The 19,381-nt window shown below is 55.3% G+C and overlaps 1 protein-coding gene across 1 annotated transcript; it reads right to left on the bottom strand.

Annotated features, from left to right (window-relative positions):
• Positions 1-303: 303 nt before the first annotated feature.
• Positions 304-13,857, bottom strand: SLC6A7 (solute carrier family 6 member 7). Its single transcript, XM_051631548.1, has 14 exons — positions 13,768-13,857; positions 8,204-8,384; positions 7,479-7,610; positions 6,681-6,915; positions 6,032-6,170; positions 5,608-5,742; positions 5,076-5,179; positions 4,412-4,536; positions 3,984-4,096; positions 3,770-3,901; positions 3,307-3,406; positions 2,858-2,958; positions 2,466-2,633; positions 304-1,590 (listed from the first exon to the last, which is right to left on the bottom strand). The coding sequence occupies exons 1-14, from the start codon at positions 13,855-13,857 to the stop codon at positions 1,375-1,377; spliced, it is 1,971 nt and encodes a 656-aa protein (XP_051487508.1). The 3' UTR covers positions 304-1,374.
• Positions 13,858-19,381: the final 5,524 nt, after the last annotated feature.

Here is a 19,381-nt window from a genome sequence, read left to right as displayed (position 1 = left end):
AAAGCCTTGTGCCAAGACCCACCCTGGAGGCTCAGCCCACAGGGCTAGACCCGAGGCTGTGTGGCACATGGGGTTAACAGCTCCAGTGCAGCAGTGCCACATGCATAATCCAGGCATAAGCCTTCATTTTTTTTGTTTATCCTGGGTTTTTGGCTTTTACCTGACCAGGACAGAGATTTGCAGAACAAAGCCCAGGGGGGCTATGTCCTCCACTCCTGAAAGGTCCCCTAGGCATGCCCTTATTGCATGCTGAGGACCCCCCCCCCCCAATAAGCCATGCCAAGGCTGTGTCACACACTGCTTTTTAATGATAAATAAGTGGGAAAAGGCACACACAACACCGGGGTGATGGGGACTGGCAGCATTGGGTCCAAACAGCCCCGTCCAGGAGCTTACTGCACCCACCCAGGCCAGCAGCATTGGCAGGAGATGGGGTCTCTGGGACATGGGCCCTGGGCTAATATACCCCATAATCACACATAGGCATTGAAACCCAGCCCTTCACCTTTTCCTGGGAAAAGCAGCACCCAGGGCTAGGAACAGCCCTCGGATCCCGTTTGGGGATATACACGGGTCCTCCTGTAGCACTAGGTCCAGCTGACACCCGTCCCTGGGCTCCTACACACATGGGGAAAAGGTCACCCAGCCTCTTCTCTTCCTTCAGCTCACCCCAGTCCTGCCAGGCACCACAGGGAAGAGCTGCCCTGACACACAGAGGTCCCTGGGGAATCTACAAGCTTGGAAAGGCCCAAGCTGTTTTTTTTTTTAAAAAAAAAAACACTGGGGTTTTTTTCCCTCTTCTAATTGTGTTTCTCTCTCATTTAGTAGGTCAGATTTCTTTAGCAGGACACTGCTTTGTGCTGGTGTTGCTGGAGAACCTCCCTGTGAGTGGAGCACATCAGCACACACTGTCCTTGGGGTAGGGAGGATAATTACAGTCCTTTTTCACACGTGTTTGTGGATTATTGGAGTTAAATACACATGAGCAGAGAACAGACTAACATAGAGGTCCTTCTCCTCCTCAACTCCTGTTGCCTGAGCATCTCCACAGCCCAAATCATCCTGGCAGCCTGAGCGCCCCTGCGTGAGGAGGGCAGGGCTGGGACTGAGGGTGGGATTGGGGCAGCCCTGATACTTGCACCAGACACTGTCACACAAACGCATAGACTTGTCACACAGCTTGCCACACTGAACAGAAACACCTCGGGAGCACCAGAACAGGCAGCAGCTCCATCCTGGTGGGGTCAGGGTGGTGGTGAAGAGGCTGGACACGACCCACCCCAAGCCATCCTGAAGTGCTGCAGTGCAATCTGTGCAAATTAGGAGGGGGGGAAGGGTGAGGCCCCCCCTCAACCCACGGGGCACTGGGTCCCCTCACATCATGGACTCCTCCTCCTCCTCTTCCTCCATCTCCCGGTCCACCTCGATGGCCGTGTTCTCGTAGCTGGTGATTCCCCCGTATTTCCTCATGTGGACCATCAGTGGTTTGGGAGACTGGCTGCCAGCCAGGCTGGTCACGTACATGCCGGTCCGGTTCTCCTCCAGAGAGGGGCCCCAGTCCATGGCAGGCCGGCTGGCTTGCTGCACTCGCTGCTGGGAGACAGGCAGAGGGAACACAGGCACCCTGCTCCCCCACCCAGCAGCTCCCAGGGAACAGAGTGCTCTGCCAGCCCTGGCAGGGCCCTCCATGAGGATGGGGCCAAAAGCTTGTCCTGAAGGTCGGTGGGAAGGCAGCTCTGTACAAGTGCCCTGCTGGGGTGGTATGACGGGTGGTGAGGGCTTACAGGAGCCAGGGGCTATTGCAGGGCCATTAGCAATGGCTAATGAGAGGCTATTGCTGTGGTGTGGGGGTAGAGTCAGCCAGGAGAGGGACTAGCCAAGGTGGTTCCTGACCATGCCACTGTGCCTGTGGCTGCACCAAGCCAGGTTGCAGGCAGTAAGTGCTCCAGCCAGGAGCACAGCAAGATGTGCTGCCAGCTTTTAGCAGCCTGGGGAGAGCAGCCAAGCCCAGCTGGGTCTCACAGCCCAAGCTGTGAGCTGCCTGCAGCTCCATCACCTGCTCCTGGGTAAGCCTTCCAATGGAGAGATCCCCTGTGTGCTGCCTGGGGCTGCCTGCACAGCCTGCCAGCTGCCCACCTTGCTATGTTATTGTTCCTGCAAAATGGGTGCAAAGTACCACATGCCTGTGCCCATCTCATGCCAGGGATGAGGTTGTTCCACACAGGGCAAGGCAGGGCAGGCCTGTTTGAGGAGGGATGCCCACGAGGCTGCCCCTGGGAAGCAGTCTGACTCAGTGCCTGCCTGGATGGAAATGACCCTGGACTCTCACACCAGATGGGCAGCAAGGAGGGGTAGGGACACACCTCCAGGAGAGAAGATGCAGAAATTGAAGGAGGATACAGGCTCCCCAGGGGCTCATGATCACCCACACACACTTCTGGGGTGCTCCCCAGCAATACTCCTACCTCCCACAGTGTCCCTTCTTCTCGCAGCACAGCCACCACCATGCCCACAGGAATCATCAGGCAGGACAGGACTCCCATGAGGATGCCCAAGACCTCGGCCCAGGCAGGGAAGCGGTAACTGCCGTACTCAGAGGGCTGGTACTTGATGATGTTGTAGACCAGCAGAGCCTATGGGACAGGAAGAAAGGAAGAGGAACAGACCAGAGCTCTCTGAAGGTCTCATGCTCAAAAAAGGCCTAGAGATGATAGAGACCTTCCAGCAGAACCAGGATGGTCCCTGGGGTAGGCAGACACCAGCTGGAGATGCCAGCAGGGTGACTTATCACAAGGGGCAGTGAGCCAGGGATGCTGGCACCACTGCGGATCTCCAGCACCTCAAGCTGAGCAGTTACCATCATCGTTGCCGGGGACAGGACCATCCAGCAGGATCTGAAGTAGGGCCCTGGTTTGAAGCCCAGCATCATGTGGACATCACGGCAGAACCTCTTTATGCCTGGAGGAGGGAGAGGGACTCAGAAGACATGATCACTGCCCTAGAGCCAGGTGCCTGTACCAGGTTGCCCTGCCCTGACCAAAAGCAGTGGTTTGCATTCTCTACAGCAAAGAAGTCTCTCCCCTCCTAGCTGGGTGATGCAGGAAGGGGGGCCCAGCTGGTGCTGTCTGAGGGACCAGGCTTGGCACCCCAAATATCTCTGGAGAGGTGAATCCAGTGATGGCAAGAAGAAACAAGTGGTTGGAGCAGAGACATCCCATGGCTGCTGGCTCCCCTACCCTCTAAATCCCCCTGTCATACAGAGAGAGACCACCCTTCCCCTGACCCTGTGGGGACAGACCCTCTTACCATAAACACGTGTCACCACAAGGCAGGTGGTGATCACCACTACCATGAGACCAAAGCCAGCGCTGTAGTCATCCAGTAGGACCAACCAGTACATCCCACCCTGTGGAAGCAAAGCACAGTGGCCAGCACCTCTGGGACCATCATCCCAATAAACCCCCAACCATGTCCTCCTACCCTGGGAGACACTGCCCCTTAGCCCCTTTGTGGGCACTGGGGAAGACAGAGGTCAGGCAAGCTCAGGAGACATCAGTGGGCTTCTGGGGTTGCTGCAGGGACAGCAATAATGCTGTGTCACTCCCCTTGGACCTCACAGCCCCATGAACCCCAGGCTCGTTGATCCTCTCTCTTCTACCTTATTAACTGACGTGAACATGTGCCTCTGCAAACTTGGCCCCTGCCTTAAGCACTCCCTAAAATAAGGCCCTGATTGGTCCCCAGGACACATCCAGCCCCACACCCTTACCTCTGTTGTGAGGATGAGCCCCATCAGGAAGAGGGCAATGCAGATGACAGCTGAGAAAGAAGCTTTCTTTGGCCGCAGGTAGTAGGGAAATTCATCTGTCACTGCAGTAACGATGGTCTCCATAAAGGCAAACTGTGCACGAAGGACAAGTGGTTCCCCTGAGCTCCCTGGGCTGCCTGGGCACTGTGGTGGGGTCAGTGGGCTCTGTCCTTACCTGGCTGTCCAACCCCAAGGTTAACAGCATGAAGAAGAACAGGAAAGACCAGAATGGAGAAAGGGGGAGCATTGTCATGGCCTGGGGGTACACCACAAAAGCCAGGCCAGGACCTAGGAGAGGCAAAGGACAGGGTGAAAAGGGGGTGACAGCACTGGGCACAGGGGGATGGAGGAGAGCCCAGAAGAGTGGAACCACAGCAGGGACAGGAGGGTGGGGAGGTGCAGGCAAACCAGCCTGCTCCTTGCTCAGACTTTTGTCTTTGTTCTGCTCCCTGTTGCAGAGCAGGAACCGGGCTCCCCCCAGTCAGCTGAGTGTACATTTTCATCCCTCACAATGACACCCTCAGATGTCTTCCATCTGGAAGGGATGGTCCTCAGGGCACCCAGGCAGTGAGTGAAGGAGAAAGGATCTTCACTTGGCCTCACCTGCTTTTGCCACCTGGTTAACAGGGACTCCAAGCTCCTGAGACATATATCCCAAAACGGAGAAGATGGCAAACCCTGCCAGGATGCTGGTGATGGCATTGCCGAGGGTCACTATGAAGGTGTCCCTATAGAGGAGAAAAAAGATGCTCTGAACATGCCCAGTCCTCCCCACAGTACACCAGAGCATGGTGGTATTCCCAACCACTGGGTGCTACAGTAAGGTGACCCAGTGTGATTCTCCTCCAGAGCCCCTCTTGGTTTGTACTTTCCAGGTGTAAGTGACGGGGGTTATTCTGGGGTTCCTCCCAAGCTTGCTTTCCCCAGTGGAGGGGGTCAGACCAAATGTCCTACACCCAGACTCCCCTCTCTGCTGGTCACCTGCAAAGGATGCTGGGGACAGGACAAACACACATAGCTAGTCTCAAGTATCCTCAGCCTTCAGCACCTGAAGCCCAAAACTTCCGAGCCAGGCACTGTGACTTCATGCTTAGAATTTTCCTCCATAGATCCCTCTGTCCCTCTCAAGCCTGTGCAAGTGGCCAGGCACCTGCAAGGTGCTCAGGCAAGGAGCACTGTGTGTTTCTGCTAGATTTGATCCCATCAGCTGAGGTTTTACTGTCTCCCCTCAGCCCATGATTTTCATGAAGCAGTGACTGGCTCCCACCTGTAGATATTCTGATGGAAGGTGTTGTACGAAGCGAAGGTGAGGAGGCCCCCAAAGCCTACCCCAAGGGAGTAGAAAATCTGCAGGGCTGCCTCAATCCATACCTGGGGGAGGAAAACAGGTCTGAGGAGAGCAGGGGTTTGGAAATGTCCTCCTGAGGAAGAGAGATTTGGAAATACACTTCCCCAGAGCCCCTGGCACATCTTCTCCAGGCACACAAAGCTCCGAGGGTCTTTGCCTTTCTCTGCTAACATACTGACCTCTTGCAGTGGCTCACTTGGATAGAGGAAGGGCTAATGAGAGTGTTTCAGAGCCAGCCCAGTGAGGCATTAAACACCTTTGCAAAACTGGGTGGTCTCTGCTACCAACACTGCTGACCCAGGGAACCTCCTCACTCCACACACCAAGAAAAACAGAACAGCCAAATCCACCATGGGCACCCACTGCCACCCCCAGCCTGTCACAGGGGCTGGGCTAATCCTGCCCACGGTCCTGGTACCCAGGGGAACAGATAGGATGAGATCTGGCTCACCTTGGAAGACAGCAAGTGATCAAACTGGGGCGTGAGGTAAAACCGGATCCCCTTCCAGGCCCCCTCCAGGGTCACTCCACGAATAAGCAGCATCACCAGGATGAGGTACGGGAAGGTGGCGGTGAAGTACACGACCTGCAGGAGAGCAGAGCCAGCTGGGAGAGCCAGGAACCATTCCTGCCCCTGCCATGTCCCTGGGATGGGACACCGTATTGCCTGGCATCCCCCTGCAGAGCAGGGGTCCTTGGGAGGCAGCAGGACTGTGGTGTCAGCCCTGTGGGTCTCTGGGTGTAGAAGCCACCCCCAGAGCGGCCCCTGTCCAGCTGATGCTGTTTGTGGGTCTCACCCCCCCAGGTGTTCAGAGAGTCTCAGGCACTGGTGAGCATTGCTGTAGATCCCACGAAAGAGACTGTCCAGCCCTTACCTTGCCAGAGGATTTGACTCCCTTTAGGATGCACAGGTAGACAATAGTCCAAGAGAGGAGCAGGCACAGACACAAGTTCCAGCGGATCCTCCCAGGATCCCCAATCCCAGAGCTCCCTTGGATGTGCAGGACGTACCGGCTAGGGAGAAAGGAGAACTGCTAGTGAAGGGCCTCAGACAACCCCTTGTCTCCTTCCAGAGTCCCTCTCTGAACCCAGAAATGCCTCTGCTGCAAAAAGTCACCTTGTCAGAAAACCCAGCCATAAAAGAACAATGAGGCTCTGGCAGGTATTTGCTGGGGCAAGGGAGGCAGTTGGTGTGATTTCTCCACCAGGCCCTGAAGAGCCCAGAGGGGATGACTGCAGCTTGAGAGCAAATTTCCAGAGGCTCCAGCCATGGGATGCACTTCAGTGTAGTCTATTTCCAGATCATGGACACCTCCCACATCCCATGGACACGATCCCCATGGCTAAACTGAGATATCACCAGCAGCTGGCCGTGATAGCCCATCACTGCACCCATAATGCCCACAATGAGGGGCCACCATGCCATGAGATGTGCACAGACGTTAATCCCCCATCACATCCCCATCCTCTCCTTGGTTGCATACCAACCATTTCCCCCTGGCTGGGTTGGGCTGACCTCTTTACCTCCAGTACTCCTCGCTGGGGCTGACGGTGTTGGTGATGTTGACGGGGAAGGTGGTGTTCCCCGCCTTGATGACATGGTGGTCCAGGCACAGGTCAGTGTTCCACCAGTTGCCACAGTGCTGCCAGGGCAAGTCGCTTGTGAGGGATGCAAAGAGGTAGAAGAGAACGTAAGCAATGATCATATTGTAGTAAATGGCCACCAGGGAGACGATGAGGATGGTGCCCATGCCAACGCCTGGAGGAAGGAGAGGGTAAAGAAGGAATGAGCCATCTCTCTGGAGAGGAAAACATCCAAAACCAGGGTCAGACACTGGATCTCAGCAGCCAGAAGTTTAACCAGTCAGAGGTTCACCTTGGAGAGGAGCCTCTTATTGCCATTACACCCTCTGGACATGCCTTCTCTGAACTGATGATCTATTGCACCACACAGATGATCTTACTCCAACTTAATGTTGAGAGTAAAAGTATTTGATTGATGCTTTATTCTTACCTTTGTCTTTAACAGCCATTGCTTGGCTTTGGTGCTGTGTTTTGCACACTAGCTGGCTCAATAATTTTCATAAAATTTCTAGAGCTGGTCATGACATCCAGAGCCTCCAAAGACTGACAGGTCTCATACATATCTTGCAGCTACTAAAAGAGCTAAACCAGAAGTCCGGCCTGCTCCACCTTCCCCCAGGATTTAATCTTTGGTTCTAACAAGAGCTGTGAGGATCACAGGACGCTGCTGCTGGTCCATGTCCTCATCAAGCAGCTCCTCCAGAGGCCCTGCAGAGGCTTTGGACTTCACTCACGCACCTTTAAAGAGAGGGCTTATCTTCCAGACAGCGAGTGGCCCCAGGCTGGAGAACTGGCCAAGCGACAGCTCCATGAAGAAGATGGGGATCCCACAGATGGCCAGCATGATGAAGTAAGGGACCAAGAAAGCTCCTGCAAGAAGCAAGAAAAAGCCCTAAAAATTACACTAAAGCCCATCTATGACAAGGAATAAAGTTCAATCCACATCTGTAGCCTTGAGGAGTCTACACCAAATCTGGAATACAGCCCTCCTCCTTCCATATCTGGGAAGCGTCTGCTGACCTCGATGAGTCCTGGGGGACAGCAGGCTAAGAAGGTACTGGAAACAAAGAAGGGTACTCAGGTGGTATTCATAGAATCACCTAAGGGTTTGGGTGGAAGAGTCCTTAAAGATGATCAAGTTCCAATCCCACTGCCATGGGCAGGGACACCTTCCACTAGACCAGGTTGCTCAAAGCTCCATCCAACCTGGCCTTGAACACCAGTCCAGCATGGAGCTGGGTTTTCTCCAAGGCCATGAGTGCAGAGATGGGCTGGTGAGTCCCTTACACACATGGTAGGGTTTATGCCCTACAGCAAGCATGGGGAGGAGGAGGCTTCATCCCACAACAACAAATGCTACTTCCCAGCACCAAGAAGGGGAAGGGGCATCTCTTCAGAGACACATCCCACCAATCCAGCTCAGTGAGGGGCAGATGTGGCCACTCCAAAGGTTGCCCAGGTACCTCCTCCATTGGTGTAAGCCCTGTAGGGGAACCTCCAGACGTTTCCAAGGCCCACGCAGTATCCAATGCAGGAGAGGAGGAAATCCAGTCGCCCCGTCCAGTTCCCTCTATCTTCTGGGCACTCGGAGCCCAGGTCCCCGTCCTGGCTGCTGGGGCTCACCAGGAGCTCTGGCGTCACTGGCTGAGTGAGAGAGCAGGGGATGGGAGAGGGCAGCAGGGGTCCAGGAGGGAATAAAAACAGGGGATGAAGAGTGGGAGAGAGGGATGGACCCACCAAGAGATCGGGGTGAATTTGTGACCCCAAGTCACAGCACTGACACTTCCCTGGGGATACCCAGTCCCAGCAGCTCTCTCTGTGCACCACTCCAGCTGATACCTTGCTCTGCTGCTGAGCAAGGAAAGGGGATAGATGCTATTCCACATGGCCCACATTTCCCTCCCCAAGGAAGGGCAGGATGGCCCTGGTTCACTCCAGGAGGACCAGTTTTGTCTAGCAACCCCATTTTCCCAAGAAATCTTTTCAAGGGGCTGAGATAATCTTTCCTGATCTCCTGCAGAGCATGGGCATGAGGACAGCAGGGGAAGAACTACCACTGAGATGCCAGGGAGTGTGACACCCAGCCCCACGTGCCCCTGCCATGCCAGGCACTCAGCTGTCATTAAATGATCCATGTGCTTTTCATGCTTTTCCAACTGCCAAAACCCTACACTGTGAGGATTCAGTGAGTGATTCACTCCCAGTTGTCCCTGCTGAGAGAGCTCCTTCCAGATTCCCTAATCTGCACTGGATCAGGGAGGCACAGGCAGCTCTTCAGCAGGAAGGGGATTAACCCATTCCCTTCCTTCTCACCTGCCTCAGCTCCGCAAGAGGGAGATGCAAGTGCTAAATATATAGGTTGGGGTGACGCACCTGGAGGGCTCTTTAGTGTTTGTGTGTGTTTATGTCAGGTCTGCAGTGAGATGTTCGGTCTACCTGAACTTCCCCAGCATCCTGAGCTTGGGAGAGTGGGGAAGGCATCCCTGCTGTCTCCATCCCACCTGCAGTTATCAAAACTGAAAGCCTCAGCCAGCAGTTGCTGGGTGAGATCCCATCACAGGTATCCCCTGGGCAGGACTAGGCAACAAAAAAGGGTGGGATGAGGATCTTGTGCCACTGCCTGGGGGTATTGAGGCACAGAGACAGAAGAATGCTGGGGTCCCTGCTGACAAGTTACCAGGGCAGAAGGAACTTTCACTTCTTCCTGGGCTCTCAGAAGATAAAACCAGCCATTTTTGTGTCCCTGAGCTAATGTAATCATAGAAAATGAGCCCATGGGCTGTGGCTGAGGAGCCTGGATTTGGAGGGATGAAGGAGAACGAGGTGTGGGTCCCCCTGCACCCATGTACATGTGTGCTCAGAGCCTGCAGCAGACCTTGTCCCCAGGAGACCAGAGCTGGCTGGCGAGCAGAGCCCAGGGAAGGTGGCAGCCACCTCCTCTCCTCCTCCTCTCTGGCCAGACCACAGGATGCTCCTGCTGCCGGTTCCCATGGAGACAGGGAGCCGTGCTACCGGTGGTAAAGGCTGCGGTTCCCACCCTTCACAGGGTGCACCCCACTCCTCCAGCCACCAGCACCCCGAGGCTGCCAGCACGCTGTCCCCAAAGGAATGGAACACGGAGGCAGACCTGTCCCCACCCGGCGTGCAAACCCCTCGAGGGACAGGACAAGCCGAGGCAAACTCCTCCCAAAGCCAACCTGAAAGGCACAGCCCGGCAAAGGCGTTGTGCTAAAATCCACCACTAAAAGCCCATCAGCGCTGGGTGCCACTGTCACAAGACAAAGGCCAGAAGGAAAAGCTTCAGAAACACAGGCTGAAAAGTCAAAACGTGACCCAAATATAACACTGCTGCTATAAAACCATTGCTACCTGGCAGCTCTCCTGCAAATCTTCATCACAAGCTTAACTTCTCCAAACCATGGCCAGGCCTGATAATGAACCCAGCACACACAGCAGGCATGGCCCATAGCAACCTGGGGTTGTGGACAGACTGCTCTGCAACAGCCCTCCCAACCTGTATTCACAAAGGTGTCTGCCAGGTGGGGAGCTAAAGGGCCACCCCATTTTGGTCACCCCCAAAATATATGCTTTCCAACCCATCACAGTGCCCAGAGACCTCTTGCTTTCCAGGTTTGCATCACAGAAGAACAGCAAGCAGGGAAGCTGGGAGGTTATTAAAGCCCTTCACCTGTGCCTCTGCCTAAATCCTAAACACCTGCAAGAAGGCACTGGTGGAGCTGCCTGACCTGATGAAATGCAGGTGCCCACCCACCAGGCATAGCATGGAAATCAGCACAGAAGCAACAAAAAGAAAAGAAAGGAAAACCAGAACTTTCTATGGCCCAGTCCCCATCTCAGTCCCCTTTTCAAAGGCCGTGGGATGTAGTCTGTTGCCTCTGTCTCAGCCTCCCTTATTAACACCTTTAGCTGGAGCACTGCAGTTTAAATTTGGGAGCACAAGGCAAGAAGCAGAGACTGCCCAGGAGTCAGACAGACCCCAAGGATGGTGACACTGTGGTCCCCACTGGGCAGACTGGGGACACACGGGCCAGGGATGCTGCTGGAAAAGCCACATGGAGGCTGCTCCATGACAGTGATGCCCAAAAGTGCCCCAAATCATTGCATTTCCATAGAAACCACAGAAAACCTGACCTATTTGCCTGACTGAAAATAAGCTGAAAAACGCAGTATTTAAGGGTTCCAGCCCATTTTCATTGCAAATAGCAGAGACACACACACCTCTCCACTTCAGGTTACTGGAAATCTCACATGCTGGCTTGATTCCAGCCTCCCCTCTTTTTTTTATTTTTTTTTTTGAGGATTAATGCTCCCTTTCAGCCTTTGTCATAACAGGAATTTTCCTTTCCAGCAGCAGCTGAAGTGCTTTAGTGCTCCAATATTGCTTCAGTGCTTTCCACCATCAACTGCCATCTTTCAACCCGGGCTCCCGTCTCGCAGTTATAAACAGACGGGGACTAACAGCTCCCTTGGCAACAACCTCCTCTTTGAACACAGCATCACTTTCCATTTATCACCAGAAGATGCTCCCAAAGAAGTCAGCAAAGCAAAGGTCACTGAGAAGAAAAAGCACTTTAGTCTCTGCCAAGATAAAAGCTGGTTCCCAAAAGGAAACTGCCCGATGCTAATTATTTTCTGTAAACCAATTTACTTAAACCAGTACAAAACTCAGCTACACCCATGAAAAGCCAGCCAGATTGAAGTTAATTTTTTTTTTCATCTGATTTTCTCTCCATTCAAACTGGCATTGTAGGCTTATTTTGCCAGTGTTTTGTGCATGGATCCCAGCCTTTGACTGGGAGAAATGCCACCTAACACCAGATTTCTCCCCTGAGGATCAGAGCACAGCACGTCTGTGAAGTGTGAGTCACTTCAGATCAGTAGGAATTGCTTCTTAATCTCTTGGAGAGAAAAAAACCAACACAACAAACCAGCATAAAAATTAATTCAAATGCAATATCGTTCAGAAAGTGAAGTAAATAAAGCATCTCTACGGCTTGGAAGAGCTCCTTGAAGGGCTGCGCTAACGTCGGGTTCCCCCAGCACATGCCAGGAGAGGGAGCAAGCGATGCTGGAACCCGCACAGGGAATCTGGGGGCTGGAGATCGCTGAGGGTGAAGCAAACTCATTACAGCGATGTCCAGAGCACAGGGAATACACATAGCTGTGAATGCCTCTGGTCTTCCATCGGAAAACTCTGGGGAATGTTTGAGGCAGGCTGGGAAGGGCAGCGGCTCAGGCAGGAGGATGCAGCTCACCAGCCTGGATGGGCATGGGGAGGGGCAGCCCAAATCCTGGCTCCCACTGCTGGCCCCATGGGCTTTAGTCCCCAGATAATCCCCAAAGCAAAGAATCAAAAATATAAAAAAACCCTCCACTAGACTCTCCTGGAAATACTATTGTGCAAACGCCAACCTGAAATCCGTGGAGCCTGAGAAAGGTCTCTATTAAAGAGGAATTTCCATATGTCTAAAACATGTCCAGTGAGAAGGCTTAAAATTCCTGGCTCACCAGAGGGAAGTGGATCATAAAAAGAGGGAAAGGATGCTTGTCAGAGACCTGGGGCAGGAGCTGCAGCTGGGGCTGTACAAACCCCTCTGGGCAAGCCCAATGCCAGTATCAGACATGGTGGCCCCAAGGTGCTGGGTGACTGCAAACACCAGGTTCTCTATCTGAAGTGCAGCATGAGGTTTTTTTTTTTGGTCATGAAGGACAGCAGGACCCTAAGCAGCACTGAGAATGGTGAAAAGAACTCTGGAGACATCTGCTTTCCATTGCAGCTGATTACTGTGGGACTAAATGAATTCCTGAATAAATGTTGAACAGGATCAGCTGCAGCAGAGGAATTCAGGTATCTCAGAAAAACCTTTGGAAGGGACAAAGACAACTTTTAATGGATCTTGCAGTCACAAAGTCATCTGAAAAAGCAATTTGTAGGAAGGAGGAGAAGAGGGAAGAGACAGATGATGCCTCCAAACAACAGTGGAGGAAAGTAGGCAGCCCTGCAGCTGCCAGGGCCATCCGACAGTTGCTGGCTTCCTCAGGCCACTGCTGGTTTTTATACGTCATGTCCCAGTATCCTAGGAATTTCCTGGCAGAGATGAACCTGTCCTGGGTTTTCATTCATCTGAAGGCTGGAGCTGGTTGAAGTTGCCCTGCCCTGTGGTTAGTGGGCATGGTTTGGCAGAGTCGAAGGGGCTCCCAGCCTTGGGTGGATGCCTGGGGTGCTCCAGGGGAATTGCTGACCCACCTGCAGCAGCAGCGTGGCCCCATGTCACCCTCTGCCACCCTGCTCCACCGTGTCCCCATGTGGGACAGGCACAAGAAGGGGTTTGGTCCCTGAGGTGGAGGGTGACAGGGTTTCTGAGAGCCTGGTGAGAGCAGAGCAGCACTGGAGGAAACCTGGGGTAAGAAAGCCTGCGAGCTGAGTTTAAAAAAGGTTTCCAGCAGGGTATAAAAAGGGTACATAAAAGCTCTGCCCTGAACCCAGAGCTGAGGGTGCAGCACCACCCAGACCCCTTTAAATTCTACAGAGGAGGCAATAGGAGCTGCCGGTGGGAAAAGCATCGCCCAGCTGTGCCCATCCTGACACGGGGGGAAGCCCTCACCACCCCCAGGACCAGGCAGCAGGGGACTGGTGGCAGCAGTGTCCCCGGGGTGTCAGACCGCCCGCAGGTGCCCACCCACAGCCTCCCGGCCAGACATTTCATGAATCATGGCCGGAGAGGCAGGGATCCAGCCAGCCGGAGGGGGCAGTGGGCAGCTCTGCCCCAGCCCGGGGCCTCTCTGCCCTGCTAATTGCAGCCAGGCAGGAGCAGGCATTACGAAATCCCCCCTGTCCTTCTCCCCACCACCCCACTTCGGCCCCACGCACGCCCACCCTGTTGACAATCCCTGCCTCGCAAAAGTCTGCCGGCTGCCCCCGGGGGTTCCCCGGGCGGGGGGTGGAAGGGAGATGGGCAGGAGATGGCAGGGAGATGGGCAGGGGATCACAGCTTAATGGACACACCTTGACCCCGCTCCGCGGCTCCCAGCCCTGGGGGGCACCCCGCTTCCCGGCTCTCACCTCCCGGAGATGCTGCTGCCGAATCTTCTTCATCCCAGAATCCTGTTGCTATGCGCTCCCCGCTCCGACACTTTTTCCTCTCGCTTTCTTCGGCGACTGGGAGGCGATTTGGGGCGGGGGGAAGAAGCGGGCGAAGCGATAACAAAAAAGGAGGGGGTGCTGGGGGAGCAGGGCTGAAGGAAAGGTTTGCCTGGAGTTAAGGATGGCTGAGGGCTGAGCAGGGAGGAGGGGACGGCTCTCGGCAGGCTGGAGAAGGGCTGTCTGTCAAAGGCACCCCTGCCCAGGAGGGGTCCGGGACCTCGGCTCCCCCTCCGGGGCAGCGAGGAGGAAGGGCTGCTGCTTTACTCATGCCACGAATGCATCAGGTCTCCCTATGGATGGAGCTGACTTTGCAGGCACCCTGCCACTGGGCACCCCGGGGGTCCCACCTGCCCCAGGCAGCAGTGACAGCAGTGCAAGTGCAAATGCCAGAAGCTCCCAACATCTCCCTGTCCGGCTCTGAGCTGATTTTCCTGTGGCAGGACACAGCTGGAGCCTGAGCAGCTCAAAAGTGACTCCTTGTGCTACTTGAGCCCAGTGCCCAGCCCGAGGGAGGGGGATGCTCAGTGGAAATTGGTCCCCGTGGGTAGGACCAGCGTGTCCCATCGTGCTGGGGACAAGAGTAATCCCTGGGCTGGCTCCAGGGTGAACAGCTGAGTCCCGCATATCGTGGGGCCGATGCTGGAGCACAGGTCACATCTCCAGGGTTCAGACATGCCTGTTGAGTCAGCAGCAGGGTCCTACAGCCCCAAAGCCCGGGGAGATGTGAGCTTTTCACTGTCATGCTCAATCAAATCCCCAGTGAGGTGGCAGAGATCTTTGGCTTCTCCCAGTTTCAAGGAGGTAAATGACCCCTGCGGGACTGCAAGAGGGGACAACCCCATAAGCCCCAGGGCTAGTGTGGTACCAGCAGAGCTGCTGTCTGCCTGAGGACCCACAGTAATGCCTCTTCCCAGTGATAATATCCTCTTGTCCTTCACTTTCTATCTGGTCTGTCCCCAGTCCATCAGCAGGTGTTTCTCCCTTCTTTAAACCTCTGACTGTGCTCCAGCCTGCCCCAGACCTGTCCCCAGGATTGCTCAGGATTAAGGCTGAGCAGACAGCACTAGGGACATGGAGGACAGTGACAGGGCTGGGACTGAGAGGACCCAACTTGCCTAATGTGAGAGCAAATCTTCCTGACATCTCATGGCAGTTGTGCTCCTACAGCCCTCCAAGCACTTCTGATTTTTTTCCCCAAAAGAAAACAGATCCTGAGGATAAAGACACATTTCTGCAGAACCCAACATGATGAAGTGGCTCCGTGTTTGCATAGTGGATATTTCAGAGCTAACATTTACCCAGGTTTCCCAGTGGGAAAGGAGGAAGGAGCAAACTGTATAGCCCAACAAACTTTTTTTTTTTTTTTCTTCACACATTTACAGCTTCCTCAAAAAAAACCAAAAAAAGGTCTTTGGAAATCCACACATCAAGGTGTTACCTGCCTTGGATGAAGCTGGTGGGGAATGGTGAGCCTGGGGCAGGTGGCTGTGCTGGGCTCTGTCCCAGCCTCACCCTTCCTGCTCAGAGCTGGGATGCTTTGTTTACCTTCCATGCCTGTGTGATCTGAATCACCCCTTTGGCTTTTTCCCTTGGGATTCACCTAAAAAGAAGTGTCCCAGGACCACCACCACAGCATGGGAGGGGAAGAGGCTGGTGTCACCTTCTTACAGCTGCCCCAACTCTGTGTTGCCAGCACAGACTAAGTCCTGTACAAACCATCCAGGCCTTTCTGGGTCAACTTCAAGCCCCTGTTCTTCTTGTCTCCAGAGCAGTATTTATCAGTGGAAAAATCCAGATTTGATAGAATCTTGAAATGTCTGTGTTGATACCTCTGCTAGTAGGATGCTCTGTGTCTGGGGTTCCCTTTGCTGTTTTTGCTGGTGCTGCTCTGGGACAACTATCAGGTCTCCATCTCCTGGGAGTAGACATCCCACCCTGGGCATCTGGAGTGCTCCAGCATCTCATTGCAGAGCTGGCTTGAGTCTGGCATTGCCATGGAGCCTGCAAGAGGCCCATTTCATGGAACAGCACCCACAATAGGAGACAGAAAGGTGTTCCATGAGGAGCAGTGCAACCCAGGGACCCCAGAAACCACAGGAGAGCTCAGGCAGAGGCGTTTGCCCACCTGTCCCCATCAACTGTCCCAAGGGCACCAAGGAGCACACATGAAGCTTGCAAGAGTTTTCTAATCAGCTTTGCCTCCTCCCACCCCACCCCAGAGACACCCCTGGCACACGGAGAAACCCCTTCCCTTCCCACGGGCTGCAGCAGGGCGCAGCAGGGTGGCAGGGCTGCGGGGCAGCCAGCACGTGTCCCTCTGTCCCAGCGCGGTGCCCGGCGGCACCGGCACAGCCCACGTTCCCTGCCAGCGCTGGGAGCAGAGATGGCAGCGCAGACACTGGGGAAACACCCTGCTCGGGCAGCCCACCCGTGTTCTGGCCAGGAAGAGGGGAGGAGGTGGCTGAGAGGGAGATGGGACGGTGCCCAGATCCGCTCGCGAGACACGAGGCAGGCAGTGGCACTCCGGTTAGTCAGCGCTGGGAAGCGCGCCACGCCGGAGGCTGCTGGCGGCCCGTGGCGTTCTTGGCCACCTGGTGTGTGGAGCCTTATTTTGATGAAGATTATTTCAAGATTTCTCTGAGGAAGGGTGCAGATGGGTGGGGGGGGAGCCGGTGGGAAGCACAGGGGAAGGAAACAGGAAGCAAGCGCGGGGGCTTGATGGGAACGGTCCCCAGAGTCCCTCGCCTGCGGGGTTGTCCCCAAAAGGACCAGGCTCCATGTGGGACCATGTGGCTCAGGAAGCAGCTGCTGCAGGTGCTAAAACCGAGCACCTGCCACCTGCTGGGGGTGCAACCGTCAAGGTGACATGTGTCCCCGTCAAGGTGACATGTGTCCAAGAGGTTTGGCCCAAAGGTCGCAAAGCTGGTGGGGAAATAGGGTCCACCATCCCCTTTTCTGGCATGGGAGGGACCCCACAGGGCTCACCCAAGTGTTGGCTGGAGGGAGTCAGGGGAGGACACGGGAGTGGGGAGGCAGCAGATGCGTTTCGTCACCTGGCCAAGGGGCGTGTGTGTGTGTGTTGGGGGAAGGGGTGGCTGGGCGTGTGGGTGCATTTATTGCCTCTTCCCGCCAGCGCCGGCTCCCTGTGCACACAGGGAGGCAGGGACCCAAGGGCACAGCCCACAGCTCGCTGGACTTTTACCCGGCTGTGCAAACAGGCAGGCGCCAGATTAGGGTATCAGTTGGAATTTCATCCTGTCAACGGCACCCGTGGCCTCCCCGGGAGGGCGGTGGAGCATCTTCCCTTCAGCCCAGCCCCTCACCCGCCCACAGGCACCCCAACACAGCAGATGAATTTGGGAGATGGGCTTTTCATCCCCCCCAGGACTCTGTTCCCCTTCAAGCTTCCCCCTTGAGCAAGACCTTGCAGGCAATGGCAATGCCCAGGGCTGGGCTGCCACTGCCCCATTCCCTGCCTGGGCAGGACCCCCCTGGCCAGTCCCCATGTGGCAATGACAAAATGGGATGTCACAGGCCTGTGAACCCCAGCGAGGGAGGAGGCTGCATGTGGAGAAGTAAGCCCCTGCACAGGGACCATGCTGCAGTCTCCTTGCAGAAGTGGACCCCAGTTTCCCCTGTCCAGCCACACTCTTTGGGCAAGTGGCCCATCCAGTCCCTTTTCCCATAAGGCACCAGCTCTGTTGCCCTTGCCTCTCCCAGCCTATTTTAGCTCCTGGTACTCCCATCCCCTTGCAGGGGTGCAGGAGATGGTGGTCTCATGCCTCGGGGCAGCCCAGGCACCATGCCAGGGAGCACAGGGTCACCACGGTGCAGCAGTAGGTGCAGCTGCTGTTGCAAGATCAGGAAAAATCCCTTTGCTCTATCCCTCTCTGCAATGCCACCTCATCCTGTCCTAGTTCCTCCATGTCCTCCACCCACAAGGACTTTATCCTGCATCTGGTGTCCCTCCACAGCCACCTGCCCTTCCTGGGCACCTTGGCACACGTCTCCACCTCTTCCCAGGCAACAATGGAGCTGGAGGAGCCATTTCGGGCAGGGATCTGAGGGCAGCCCCTTGCTCAGTGCCCTGCAGGATGAGGGGAACGTGGCCGGGATGGAGACAGTGTTGGGCACCCATGCCAGCTGTCCCAGGCACTATCTCACATCCTCGTTCTCTGTTTGCTCTTCTTGGACAAGGAGGATATTCAGCCCGTCAACAGCCATAAAACGAGATTAGAGGCCGGGAGTCGCCAATGGGAGGTGGCCACGTCCGTGGGCAACTGGCCTTGTTCTTTGGCCTCTGCCAGCCCAAACCCAGCCTCACCCTTTCCCCGGCTGCCCCCAGGGCTGTGAGTTAGCAGCCTCCATGTCGCCTGGCACGGCCAGCACCCGTGGTGGCAAAGGGATGGGATGTGACCGTGTCGCTGCCAGCAATGCCCCTGCAGGATGGGCACACCCTAGAGGAACAAGGCTGCTGCCTCGAGACATCCATCTGGACTCTTTTCCATTATTATCTCCTCACAACCCAGGCTGAGCCCGGGGGCATCAGCACTGCTGTGACCCTGGAGCTGGCATCTGTCCCCTGCCACAGCACCGTGGGGTGGGAGGAGGGAGCAACAAACCCGGGATTCCTGCTCGTTTTTTATTTTCACCGATGCCTAAAAAATAAAAAGGAAAAACCAGTTCTGCCTTATATACACGAAACCTGAGCCAACATCCCCAGCCAAGGCAAACATTCGTCCTCGCCACCCAGCTCAGCTGGCAGTGGTGGCTGAGGGAGGTGTCAGTGGTCCCCATGGGAGGGAGACCCGAACCCTGTGAGGGCTGGAGCAGGGTGGTGGGTGCAGTGAGATGGCAGGGACCATCCTGTAAAAGCCACAATGTGCCTGGACACCTTGTTTCCTGGGCCAGAAGGGGCTGGGAGCAGTAGGATGCTGGCAGTGGACAGGGTGGCCAAGGGATGAGATGCACAAGCGGTGCTGGGTGCCATGTGGGGGCTCGGTTGGGTGCTCTGCAAGCAGCAGGGGACATTGCTGCTCCACCCTCCTGGAGCTTGGGGAGACAGTGCTGGGAAAGGCCAAGCAAGGCTTGGACTCCTTCATCCCTATCTTGGTGTTGGGAATCTGCAGCCCAGGAGCACCCAAGCAGGAGCTGTAGACCCTCCTGTGTCCCAGCTGAGCCCTACTGGTCTTTGGAGCAGCTGAAGCTGGGCTGTAAGTTAACCTGGGGCAATGCACTGGTCAGGGCTCAGCAGGATGAAGGGATATTTCAGCTGTGGTAAAGAGGGGTATTAGTTACTGGCCTAGGGCACACAGCGAGTGAGAGGTGATGCAGTGCACAGAGGAGGGGGGAGACAGGGGGAACAAACCTGGAGTCCTTTGGGTTTTGAAGAAAATAAGAAAAAAACATTTCTCTGTCTTTCTAAAGACCATCTCTCTCTCTCCTAAAGCCAGGGCATGTGTCAGCCTTCCTCTGC

The sequence above is a fragment of the Apus apus genome, chromosome 13, assembly GCF_020740795.1.
Source record: "Apus apus isolate bApuApu2 chromosome 13, bApuApu2.pri.cur, whole genome shotgun sequence".
Classification (NCBI taxonomy): Eukaryota; Metazoa; Chordata; class Aves; order Apodiformes; family Apodidae; genus Apus; species Apus apus.
Note: the sequence above shows the minus strand (reverse complement) of the source record. Positions and strands in the feature narration are given on the sequence as shown.

What these genes read in the sequence shown, in the direction of transcription:
- SLC6A7 (XM_051631548.1), bottom strand. Translation starts at nt 13,857, where the DNA reads ATGAAGAAGATTCGGCAGCAGCATCTCCGGGAGGTGAGAGCCGGGAAG. An exon ending in AGCCGCGGAGCGGGGTCAAG is followed by an intron (nt 8,385 to 13,767) that starts GTGTGTCCATTA and finishes TCTCTCACTCAG; the next exon opens with CCAGTGACGCCAGAGCTCCT. An exon ending in AAGAAGGGACACTGTGGGAG is followed by an intron (nt 1,591 to 2,465) that starts GTAGGAGTATTG and finishes GTCTCCCAGCAG; the next exon opens with CGAGTGCAGCAAGCCAGCCG.